Source organism: Bombyx mori, chromosome 23 (genome assembly GCF_030269925.1).
Source record: "Bombyx mori chromosome 23, ASM3026992v2".
NCBI lineage: Eukaryota > Metazoa > Arthropoda > Insecta > Lepidoptera > Bombycidae > Bombyx > Bombyx mori.
In genome coordinates, this window is record NC_085129.1 from 21,007,720 (window position 1) to 21,021,540 (window position 13,821).

The 13,821-nt window shown below is 34.4% G+C and overlaps 1 protein-coding gene across 1 annotated transcript; it reads left to right on the forward strand.

The window, feature by feature from the left end:
- The first annotated feature begins 1,031 nt into the window (after positions 1-1,031).
- Positions 1,032-8,529, forward strand: LOC105841611 (uncharacterized). The gene is made up of 4 exons (XM_038019430.2): positions 1,032-1,389; positions 1,934-2,061; positions 2,647-2,734; positions 3,647-8,529. The coding sequence occupies exons 1-4, from the start codon at positions 1,167-1,169 to the stop codon at positions 4,009-4,011; spliced, it is 804 nt and encodes a 267-aa protein (XP_037875358.1). The 5' UTR covers positions 1,032-1,166; the 3' UTR covers positions 4,012-8,529.
- Positions 8,530-13,821: the final 5,292 nt, after the last annotated feature.

Genomic DNA, 13,821 nt, shown 5'->3' on the forward strand with positions numbered 1-13,821 from the left:
ATGAGCTGACTGCACTCAAACACATTTTTGTTTAAAGTCGTAATATTTCGATTGAAAATTTAACAATGACTTTTAAATATTCCATACAAACGAAATGCTATAAAATTTAAAATGTTCGGTAGAAAATCTTACCCCCTTAAAATCTCCAAAATAATTAACAAGCGGTATGTGAACTTAATAAATTGGGTTGTAGGAAATGTTTTGATGGATTGGTTTAAAAATGATGGAAAGGGATTGTTTATATTTTAATTATTTAAAGTCTCCCATGTACATGATTATAAACTCTAATTAAAAGTTTTAAATTATTACATTACATAATAGATACTTATTACAATATAAATATATCGAATTTAAAATAAGGAAATAGCTTTACATGTAATAAACTTATTTTTTTGGCGTAATTTAGTTTTCACTGCTAAAAAAGTTGTGAAAGTCTGGTTTAATTGTGTACTACTATATCTTTCAAAAATTGAAACATAATTTAGATATTTTAACGTAAATTTTCTTGAAATATCTCGATCTTTCATTTTAGAGCTAAGGCACTTTGTCAGCCTGGACTCCGGACGGGTATGCCCAGCACTCTTTATTTCTGCCAGTAGTCAGCAATGCAGCTTGAAGAGTTGAACACCTGTGGGACGTTCTACTAGCCGTGGCATTCACGTCTGCGAGTTCCGTTATTCACTTAACCCGTCAGCCATGAACACATGCACCCGACCACGCATTAAAGAATTTATAATTTCTGGTGTATATCTTAATGGATGGCGAATGCTGCAGAATTAAGTGATATTTCGTTGATAACCTTAACATTGATACAAATTTATAACATCAACCCCTATTTGGATTTAAATCGACGGTCGATAAGTTGATCAATCTATTTTCCATGCGTCGCGTCGTGCCGTAAAACTTGGGTAAATTTTAATGACATTTTTTTATAATTAGTCAACTCCCTTCAAAGTTTGAAGTCATACTGAATAAACACAACAAGCAAATCGAGTAAAGAAGTCGAGTGATGGAGTAGCATATGTTAGTTCACTAAACAGTATGATGGAGGGGTAACATCACTAAACTAAATGTCGGTCGCTTGCTCAACAAACCCAAGTATGTTTGTTTTCATCGAAATACATTAATTTTGTAACTGAAACCTTTATTGTAATGTCCTGCCGTACATGAACACAAAGATGCCTTACTACTGTACGGTACCCCGCTGCACATCGATGGCGGGAAAAGCCAAAAACGTATCTTTTCACCAGTTCCCTAGAGACGAAGAGTTAGCAAAACTCTGGAATAACATATTAAAGAGAGGCAAACCATATACAAAATATTCTAAAGTTTGCAGTTTGCACTTCAAACCGGAAGACTATACTTTGACCAGCGTCGGAAAAAACAAAGGTAATCAAGTAATAATAATTATGGACGTTAGATTTTTACAACTGCTTTTCATATTCTGATAATAATAGTAGATAAAAGTTATCGTTTCGTACACTCTAACACAATATCTAACTTACAGTACGAATATTATAATTATTAATTATTAGAGAAAATTCACACATTCTGATTCACTATTATTCAAATGAAATATCCCGTAATATTGTTAAACTCTACAAAGACGCTGTGTGGTAACGTTAATCTTCACAAAGTATAGTCTCAGGAAGTCACACTTTTTGTAGATTCATATACATGGAATTAACAAGGATTTTTATTCAGTGTCATTTAATGTCATTGAGTGAAGTCTGGCAGACTTGATGTATCTCTCATAAACATATTTATAAACAGTAAAATATCCAGACAACATGCAAATAAACCTGATAGTCACATGAATCCATGCCTGATCTGTGAATCAAACCCAGCACTTCCTACCCAGCAGTCAGAGCTAATAACTATACTAACAAGTGAGTGTACTTTAAGCCTAGAAATAATGTGGTCTTATTTGTAGGCCAATGGAGAACATTGCGTAAGGATGCAATACCATCAAGAAATTTACCGTCAGATTCTCCACTTCCTTACCAGAGAAGGCAGTCGGATAGCTGGTTGCCAGTCACCAACAGTCCTTTGGACCCTCAGGTATATAATAAACTTGTGTTTAATTTTTTGTTTTTTTAATAAACTGTCGCAATAGATATTTTTTGAAGATAGGTCAGATTTCAGTTACAAAGTTTTTTGAACTTTGTTTATTCTAGTTTGAAGGTAAGAACAGTATTTGCTACTCTAAAATTGAGACATTAATCACATTATCATGGTAGGTGGCTGCAACCTATCGCGATAAAAAAAGTAAAGATATGGTAGTGCTTTCACAAAATTTGAGTTGATTTGTACATGATAACAGACAGTTTTGGGAAGTTATGACTAAAGCCATATGAGTGCAAGATATCTTACAAGCATCAACTTTTCTTATTCGGGAAGAACCTTCAGAGTGTTTATATGAGTAATCTTAGTCTGAAGCTTGGTAATTGACCACTTCCATGCAAGTGAGTACTGTTTTAGCAACAGACTTGTCTATCTTAATGTTAAATTTCCTTGGTATTGTTTGGGAAACTGTATCCAAAATGCAAAGTATATTACTTATAATCATATCATAGTTGGTATCTAGTTATACACAATTCAGGCATAAACACTTTGGCTTTATCTAACTACCCTCCTTTTTTCTAGGTTCAACAGCAAATGGCGCAAGCTATTTACATACAGACCATGCTAGCTATGCAAGCAGTCACAAATGATGCCCCAAGTCCAAATAATGGTGAGTCATTTTGCCTATTAGCACTGGTACTTTCTTATTGTATAGATAGATGAACAAGCTCAGGGCCCACCTGGTGTTAAGTGGTTGTTATAACCCATAGGCAATAGAATGTGATTGCAAGACCAATATTGAGACACAAAGTCTCATACGTGTTTCATAATGGCTCTTCAAACTAGACGCAGCATTGCATCTCAGCAGATACCTGCCAATTCAGACTGATATTATGCTCTAACCCTTATAAGATTTCAATCAAAATTGGAGTATGCCTCCTCAAGTTTTCTACAGAGACAATTATTTATCATTTTGAAGGCCATGAATGTGCAACTGTATGAAATTCCTTAATTGTGGCCTATACATATTGATGGAAGCTGCATTAAATTAATCTTAATAATATGACCTTCAAAAATATTAACACCTGCCTTTAAGCAGTTTTCAGAGCCCATAGGCAAGTAAATTCCTTCCATCAAGAGACCAAATGAAGTAAAGATTATATTGGAACTATTTTTCTTAATTTCCAATGGAATCTCAAGTTACATACCTAATTTAAACATGGGTAATCATTTATGTGGGCTAGAAACATCATACCATTATCTTGAATCTCAGAGCTGAACAAACAATTGAATTTGATAAGTAATTAAATTTTTTTTTTTTTGTTGCCTAGATGTATGGACAAGCTCACAGCCCACCTGGTGTTAAGTGGTTACTGGAACCCATAGACATCTACAACGTAAATGCGCCACACACCTTGAGATATAAGTTATATGGTCTCAGTATAGTTACAACGGCTGCCCCACCCTTCAAACCGAAACGCATTACTGCTTCACGGCAGAAATAGGCGGGGCGGTGATACCTACCCATGCGGACTCACAAGAGATCCTACCACCAGTAATAATTTCTCTAATTACTCCACAGAAGAAACAACGAGTTCAGAAGATTCATATCAACAGGAGAAAAATGATTCTGCAATGCCGACCTTTGTTAATGATGAAACAAAAACGTCATACAAATGCAAAGTGTGCACTAAATGCTTCAAGGACCCCGATGTAATGCTATTGCACCAGCGGACGCACAATAACTCTATTAATGAACCTAATTCGATGACCATGCAAGCCAATCCTATTTTAGCCGGTCTCCTGAGGAATAACAGCGAGACGGCCAATGGTAATCTCTTTGCAGCCCTAGCTCTCAATTTGGTGGTCCAAAATCTGTTCGAAGGTAAGAAAACTTGTGAGGAATTAAAAGGGATATCCGCTAAATACGTTGTAGACGAAACGTAAGGGTTTTATTGTATCCTTAATTACTTGCAGGGTAGTCCTATAAGTTTGTGAAAATTGAGATTTGTAGATTTTATTTTGTAATGTAATGAGATATATCTAGCAACGATTGACAATTAGAGTAAGCTGAACGAACAAATCGATGGAAGAAAGCGGAGTTGTAGTAATTAGAAAAATCTAACCTTACACCGGAGCCATAACATTATGTATTTCAAAATTGATTTGAAATTTTGTGAAAAAATAAGAGTTGGATAATTGAATCGTAGGAAAACGAGACATTCGAAGTGGTATTTTATTTTTTTATACAAGATTAAAAGGTAAGTGATTTAACCCGAAATCCACGGTACTACATGTCCGCTTTTTCCCGTCGAAATGATATTCCTTCACGAGACGTAATGGCAAAGTTGCATCAGGGTCGTTGGGTAGGCCTAAGTATGCGCTGATTAATCTAATTTAAAAAATGATACGTTCATTTTCATTGTCAACGAATCGGAGGAGTTCAAACTTTTTGTGTAACTACCCACCTTTTTAGTTTTAGTGAAATTCGTGACTAAGACTGATTTTATTTGTAGATTTAACTGAAAATCACGTACGAGCTAGTGATGTCGTTTCAGAATTAATTATGTAATTTATTGGAATCGAAATGATTCGTTGAAGCGAAATTCACTCAGTACTTACATGGGGCTATGATATTTCGTGTTAAACATTTAAAGATCGATAGGATTAAAGTATTTCGCGTTCAAGCCACTAGCGGCAAGAGGCTGGTTGTCGATTGAGACCTGGAAACCTGCATGGAGATAGATGAGACGACCTCATGTGCCATTGTTTGCAAAGGTCATCTACTCAACTGCAAAGTTCTCGAAGCGACCTACTTCATTGAGGAAACAGCACAAAATCGCTTTTTTAAATGATAATGGCCTTCGGAGCCTGTTTACAGTACATCGCGTGTCCGGTTATTGACCGCAAGTTTGGAGTAATTACATTGCGAGTTTTCGAAGTACGCCTTATTATCTGTCTCGCCATTGGAAGCGATGGTCTGACAACGATTGTTAAGAAGTAGAACCTCAATTCGGAGGTCTGTATTCCATGAGAAGTACTTAGCGATTCTTTGAGATATCCTTCTTTGTCTGCTTCGTTCCATTTTGCTCTCGAGTGGACTACCCTCTTAAGCATCCCTGAGCGCGATGACCAGCCTTTTAAGCGAAGCTTAAGGAGAGCTGCCTGAAGCACCGGCAAAGACCTGGACTCGTCTAAATTGAGTTACATCGTATGATAATTAAAGACTATTTTTCCACCGTCATTTATTTTTTTATCTGTTAGGTATAGTCAATCGCGCGAATAGAAGGCGATGCTAGACTAAGTTTTATTTGACGTCAGAAAGGTAATGTAGCGAACACGGTAAGTTATTTCCTACTTCTGCGGCCAATTCGTCCTTTCTGGATCAAGTCTAAGGGACTATTCCAGGTACGCGCGGGTAGGTGAGCTCACGGGCTCAACTTGAGGGATATTGCTAACACTAGGCCTAGCAAGAGCAGTGCCGAATTTACCACCGGATCGAGCCCACTGAGTTTCTCGCCGGATTTTCTCAGTGGGTCGCGATTCCGATCCGGTAGCAGATTCATTCGCGAAGCAGTTACTCTTGGGTTGTTAGGTCTCCTTCGCAGGCGCTCGGGCAGATGTTAGCAAATCCCACCCCTCCTGGCTGAGCCTTTGCTCGCCCACTTGCCCTGGAAAGGCGTCCAAGCCACCAGTAATTTCTCAAACATAAAAAAAGCCACCGGATCGGAATCGCGACCCACCGAGAAGCTCCGGCGAGAAACTCAGCGGGCACATTTTTCGTGTTCTCGATTATAAGTTCCGAGTTACGAGAGAACGTGACGATTCATTGCGATACGAAAGTATTCATTCGTGCTACTGAAATTAATTCTTTTTACGGCCGGTAGGGGGCGCTGCTTAAACCCTATAAATATTTTTTTTTTCTCGATAGCGATTTGAATAATTTTTCGATAGTCATTCGTGCTCACCAAACGGCAAAACGAATAATATCGATATTTGTCTCTAAACGTTTTTTAAAATTTTAGTCTTAAAACATAGTGCCTTAGAACTTAAATTGTATTGATGGACTCGTAATGAATAAGTTAGTTTATGGAAGCGTTTTTTTTTTTCGGTTACGTGTAGAGGGATAGGTAGATTGCTCAGTGATGGATTTAGGTTTGACGCTGCCATAAGGATTGTTTATTGCGCCGCCCTTAATGTTAGAATACATTTTATTAATTTTAATCTAATATTTATATTTTAAACCAGCAACCCGCTCTCGCTTCGCTTCGGAAACATTAAATTTTATTATTAACTAGCGACCCGCCCTCGCTTCGCTTCGGAAATATTAAATTTTATTATTGATAGCTGAGTCCCGCGATGTTACCCGCGGTTATTGTCGTACCGCGGGGGACGCCGCGGGGCGAAGCCACTCTAAAAAAAAGTAGCCTAAGTTACTCCTTATATCATCAGCTACCTATCAGTGAAAGTCTGGTCAAAATCGGTCCAGCCGGTCCAGAGATTAGCCGGAACAAACAGACAGACAAAAATTGTAAAAAATGTTATTTTGGTTTATCTACCGTATATATTATATTCATATGCATTTAGTAAAAAGCGGGTATTTCAATATTATAAACAGACACTCCAATTTTATTTATATGTATAGATTTAAAAAAACTTATTTTTTTATCTAAAGTAAACAATCTGAACTCATTTACAAAGGAAACTGTCTTGACTTTATCATCGTCTCTGAACGTTAGGCGTTTTAAAAGTTTTCCCGCTCAAATCATGTCCGCGGGCCTCAAGGGTCTATGCGTAAATCCATCACTGAGTCCGCTATGGGTTTGAAATGATGTTTGATATTTTTATTGTTCCACAATAGTAGGAAGCTTCGGTTTTCGCGATACGTCAACGCAATTAAAAACATTTTTACGGTTTAAATTCGAGTTTGATTGTTTAAACATTTATTCGAAATATCGCGAGGAGGAAAGTTTTTCCTTACCGAGGGGTGAAAGCTTTTTTTTTCGGTAAAAACAATGCATTATGTTAGTATTACAATCTATATTAGTAACTTAAAAATAACATTAATATCTGACGCTATTTATTACTATACAAGCGGTCCGCTCCGGCTACGCTCGGGTCTTTAACAAAAAATTCAACGATAGTGACGTTGTTTTATTTTTTTAAATAAAAGAACACTTAATGCGGCATAACTATAATTGTTAGATATATGCTGTCGCGACACTTTTTGTAATAATAATGTGTTCTACAAAGTCGTAGTACATTATTTTATTCTATCGTCAATAGTTTTCGCTGGGCACGCGATGTAAAGAATATTTTAGGTAATTTTTTTACACCTTGGGTTACGTTATTGGAGTTTTAGTAAAGATTCCAAATTCAATTCAAATCGATTTAAAAAAAGATTCTAGCCTATGTCACTCGGGAATAGTGTAGCTTCCAAACAGTGAAAGAATTTTTCAAATCGGTTCAGTAGTTTCAGAGACTATTCAATACAAACAAAAAAATATTTCCTCTTTATAATATTAGTATAGATTTTTGAGTCTTTGCTGCAGACTATTTGAGGTTTGACGACGTCTGACGCTGACGCGCAAAAGTGGCCTAAGCTTACCGTAGTTATTATGGAGCAATGAGGTTTAAGTTTTCATGGATTTAATTTGAGTAGGCAAAAAACCAACCTTACAAACTTAAAAACCACACGTTACCCAACAAAACTTAAACCAAATAAATAGCCTTTCACCCCTCGATTTGAATATTGCGAAAAACAAATATATTTACAGACCTCACCAACATCATCATGACGTCCGGCTGTAATAGACGCGTGACCTTTAGTGTTTTTAATTAAAAACCTTAATTATAATAGACCAATAAACAAATAAATAAACACGTGAAAATAATATGATTAATGTTGATATTGTCTCGAATTTTCTATTGAAGTTTCCAACCACACTGCGTTCGAGAAATTAATACTGTAAGATATTATATTTTATTAAAACACCATCTTCTGTGTGTTCTCAATAGATGTATATAACAAGAGGGGGAAAAGCGAGTGTCCTAGTTGAACTCTTTGAGGTTAGGCGGATTACAAACTGTTCCATGTATTGCTTAGTTTTCTGAAGTCCTTGCACTGATTGATCTTGGTAAAATGAATTTTATGTTTTATCGTATTTTCAGTAAGGGTTTATTCAAAATGCAGTTAATGTGTTTTCTTTTCCTGAAAAATCGTGGGCCCCAAAGAGTTGAGCGGGAACTCGTTGTGATTAATATAAGAATATTCAATCTTTATTTAGGATCGTTTATTAATTATACATCACGAATATTGTATTTGTAATATTAAACAAATTTGATAGATACTTTTGTATTGTATACAGTATTTCGATAAGACTGCCTTTAATTATTGTTCTTTTCAATTTTTGATCTCCTTTTAAAAAAAAAACAATTGTAATAAATAAAATGTAACCAAAATTATTTCTTGTTTTTGTTTGGTTTATACAACTTGTGTTCCTTTACTATCGCCACGTCAGTTGGGGAGGGGGAGGGGAGAATTCGTCCAAGCAATAAAAAAATAAAAATAAATAAAAAATTGACGACAAAAGGAAGATCTTCCACCGAGGGAGTGAAATGCTGAAGTGGTGTACCCACCCGCTCGGTCTCACAAGAGGTCCTACCACCAGTAAATGTATGTAAAAAACTGAAATGTATGAATAAAACTTTAAATATATCCACCAAGAAGCGAAGTCGAACGTATATTAAATATTAATATAATAATATGTACGGTATAATAAGAAAACGTATCGTTTACGTTTGTGGTGTATAATCTATGTTGTCATTGTTTACAACCATAGATAGCTCTACGTTTCAGCGTGAAGAACTCGTGACTTTTTGGCGGGAACGCAAGGAGCGAAGTTGTGTGAATTGTTTTATTTTGTCTATTTAGTGTTTCTACAGGTTTAAATATGTAATAACGGTGCTTTATTAATTTTTTCGTAACTGTGAAAGTACACAAATGTGGGAAACTGAAACAAAGCCGCTGGATGTAGCATCTCGGGATCTTCCAAAAAGTCCACTGAAAAAGTCTCAGTAAATAACCACAATTTTACTGAGATTATATTTCACCTCATATCATCTCATCTCATTTAATTTCATGCCAATTGATAAATGTTTCAAATTAATCAACTCCATTTCATTTCACTGTATATCATTTTTCATACAAAATAATTTAAAGGATTAGGCTGTATGGTATGATACCTTTGCCTTTCAAGGTGGAAAAATAGAACTACTCGTGAAGAACTTGTCATATAATTTTTTTTTTTTTTATTTATAAAATTAGCCGGATACAAGTCCATTGGCCGTCTACATATTATAATACAATAATAAAGTTAATATTTACGAAATGTCATACAGTATACAAAATTATTAAATTCCCGGTTTTTTCTCAGGTTTTCATGTTATTTTTTCAGGTCAGATTTTTTCTACAGTCGCTGTAATAAATTTATATAAGCTCGGGAAAAGTCTTTCATTGCTCAAAAGTTCTTGAACGCGGCGGGTTAAGTCCTCTGACACTGACACATAAGTGTCTGACACTGAGAATGACATTCGTAAGTCATCATCTTCAAGGGCTGTTCTTGTTTTCGTTATTTCAAAATGTTCTTCCAGTTTTTCTGTTATTTCTGTTACTAGGGTCAGTCTTTGTGTGGAAAAGTTGGAGCATTTCAATATTATGTGCGTCAGGTCTGCATTTTCATCATTACAGAATTGGCAGTGGCTGCTATTTGTTATTTTCATTCGGTGCAAATGGGCAGGTGTCAGGCAATGACCAAATCTCATTCTGTTTATGATTGTTATGAATTTTCTTTCCTTAAATAATTTGATTTTGCAATACCACGGCTTGCATGGGATCTTCTTTTGAATTTCCTTATACCATATGCCTTTATTCTCTGAACATAATTGCCAGTAACTCTCCCATAGCTGTCTTTTCTCTACTTTAAGTAAAGTTACATAGTCCGTGAATGGGACCTTGAATACTTGCGAGTGGTCCTCATCATGTTCAGCATTTGCCGCCCTATCTACTGTCTCATTCCCACAAATACCGCTATGAGATGGAACCCATTTAAATGTTACAGTTTTACCACTATCAAATATAATTTTTCTTATTAAATATATTAGATAATTGAGCTTATAACTTAACTTATAATTATCTAAAGAGAGAAGAACACTCATGGAATCTGAAATAATAAGTACATTCTTTTTCTCCTTTTCCATATCACATACATACAATAAACATTGATAAATAGCATATGTCTCTGCTGTAAAAATAGTACAATGATTATCTAATTTAAAACATTTAGTTAATTTCTTTTGCGGGTCATAATAAGCTGACTTAGTATTATTACCACTTTTGGATCCATCAGTATACAACACATAAAAATCATCTTTTTTAGATAGAAACTCATAAAATTCAAATTTACTGCCAACATGGCTAACATCTATTTCCATTTTAGCAAATAAAGAATCATATGAAACCACATATAAAGGCCATAGATCATTTTTGTAAATATTCTTTGTTTTCTTAAAAACTAAATTAAAAACACCTAACAGTTCTGGAAATTGTCCTGTAACCACATTATTTACAGTTATAAGTACATTGGATTGCTGAGAAATAGACAGAGTGTCAGGCAGTTTATTTAAGATAATAGGGCTATTGCATGCTAGTAACTTGGTAGAGAATTTTTCAGCAAATAGTATTCTTCTAATAGGTAGGGGCTCAATACAAGTCTCTACTTCCATTGAAATAATGGGAGTAGTGCGCATGGCACCACTTATTATGCGTAATGCCATGTTTTGAATTACGTCTATTTTTTTTAGAAAGGTTGGTCTAGCATTCATATAAACTATGCCACTGTAGTCAAAATGGCTACGTATTAAGCTCTTATAGATTGTTGATAAAATATTAGGGTCAGATCCCCAGAATGTACCTGCCAAAGATCTCATAATATTAATACCTTTCATGGCATTGTGACATATGTAATCTATGTGGCTTTTAAATGTTAATTTATTATCAAAAATAACCCCTAAAAATTTTTTCTCATTTACTAGAGGTATCTGTTTATTATTATAAAGAACTTTAACTGATGTGATGTCATTTCCTAAAACCATAACTGAACTCTTTTCACTGTTAATTTTAAGTTTTAAATTTAAGGAATAAAATAGATTTAATTGTTGTAGTGCTAAGTTTATATTTGTTTCAGCTGATTTTATATTTCTGTTTATAGTATATATCAGGACATCATCAGCAAACTGTAGAATTGAAGTATTATGAGGAATAAAATTAATAATTTGTGAAGTATATAAATTAAATAATAGTGGTGACATGCAAGCTCCTTGCATTAGGCCTTTCCATGTTTTTTTTGGTCCATGTAATTGATTGTTATATTTGACATATAGAGTTCGATCAGATGAAAAATTAAAAATCCATTTTAACAACTTTCCGGGTAAACCAAGATCATGTAAAATTTTAATCAGCTGTATAAGATCAACATTGTCGTAGGCTCCTTGGACATCCAAAAAGACACACACTGCAGTGGATTTAGATAGCTGGCAACTCTTCATATCATTAAGGAATGTTATCAAACTTTCAGCTGTACTCCTACCTTTACGGAAACCAAACTGACAAGGGGGTAATAGTTTATTTGTCTCTACAAAAAAATCTAATCTTACTTTGATCATGTGTTCTAGTAATTTACCAATGCATGATGTTAGAGAAATTGGCCTATAAGACTTATAATCATCTGGTGGTTTATCAGGTTTCAAAATAGGTACTACACACTGAGTTTTCCATGATTCAGGTATTTGTTGACTAAGCCAGAGAGAATTGAGAATATCAAGTAATTTGTTTTTCACTGAAATATGCAATTTCTGTAACATGATATATGGGATGTCATCTAAACCAGGCGCTGTGGATTTTCTTGATGTCAGAGCTATATCTAGTTCATGTAACATAAATGGTTTCAATAAAAAATTATTGTTTAGGTTATTATTGTTGTCAAAATACAGCTGAATATTGTCTAGTTCGGGTATGTCAGTCTGGGATAGTTTATTAATAAAATCATTTATCCATTCGTCATTTCGATATACGTTTCTATTTACATATATTCTTTTAAATTTTCTGATATCGTTCCAAATTTTAGTCAATGGAGTGTGTCTATTAAATGAATGACAGAGATTTTTCCAGCCATTCAATTTTGCCTGTTTGATAATTATTTTTTTATGTGCATCAGCTTTTTTGTATTCAATATAGTTTTCTAAGGACATGCAGTTTCTATATTTTAATAAAGCTTCTCTAGATTTCCTTACAGATATAGCGCAGTCCTGACTCCACCATGGTGCAGGGGCATTAGAGACACGAATATTATTTTTATGAACAGGAATACAATTAACTTTAAGATTGTTTAAAATTGAACAAAATTCTTTATAACTTTTTAGAGGATCATGACAAGTAGTTGTTAAAAAGCTATCAAACATTACTTTAGATGTTTCCATATATACATCCCAATTTGTTCTTTTGAATAAATACTTTTGTGAGCTATCCTTAATTTGATACTTTTTAGGGGAGGTAATCAGATCAATAAATGTTGGATAATGGTAGCTACCATGAGGGTCATCCCCGACTTTCCACTCACATAGTGGAGCGAGGACTGGGCTGACACAAGTAACATCTATGGCTGAAGAATTGAAGCCTGGTCTCTGTATAGTAGTGGCTGATCCTGTATTCAAGATGCATAAATCCAATTCATCAAAAATATCTATTAATTCTCTACCTCTTGAATTCGTAGTGCTACAGCCAAAAGCAATATGGTGAGCGTTAAAATCGCCAGAAACTATACATGGCTTCGGTATTTTACTAATAATATTTTTTAATTTATTCAGTCTAATCGAATTACGACTATTATTGTTTTTAGGTGGACAATATACACAAAGAATGGACACTGGTCCTGATACTGTCGACACTACAATAGCGATACTTTGAATATCCTGATAAAATGCTGTTTTGATAGTTTTGTATTGAAGAGTATTTCTTATCAATATACCTACACCGCCATGCTCGTTTTGTGCATTTTTTCCAATGTAATTGTATCCGGTTATATTAACAGAAGGACTAGATTTTTTAAGCCAAGTTTCATTGAGTAGACACAAATCTATGGAATTATCTTTAAGTATAGTTTTAAGTAACCATTTTTTACTGTTTATGCTTTGAATGTTAAATTGCATTAATTTAAGTGGATCCATTAGAGGGTTAAATTTTGTTTAAGTATATCTTTAATGTGTGTCATAGTTTTTGCAGAATTTGAATTGGCTATCATTACTATAGTTTTAACAATTATTTCCAGGAACTGATTATCATTTAATAAATTTTCATAAGATACATTATTAGTTGAGTTTAATTTAGTAGGTTGTTTTTTAACAGAATTAGGATTATCTATTAAGGCCTGTGATTTAATTTGATTCTTTTGTGTTGAATGATCTGGTCTGTTCTGAAGTCTTTGCAAAGGTGGAAATTCTTTAGATACAACTGTAGCATATTGTTTTGCTAAATAAACATTTTTATGTTTTTCATAAAGGGCTTGTTTCACTGGACAAAATCTTGAGATAGCTAAATGATCGCCTTGGCAATTACAACATTTCAGAATTTCACTTGAACAATCTTTGTATGAATGATTGCCTGAACATTTAGAACAGACCTGTTCATTCCGACACACTTTG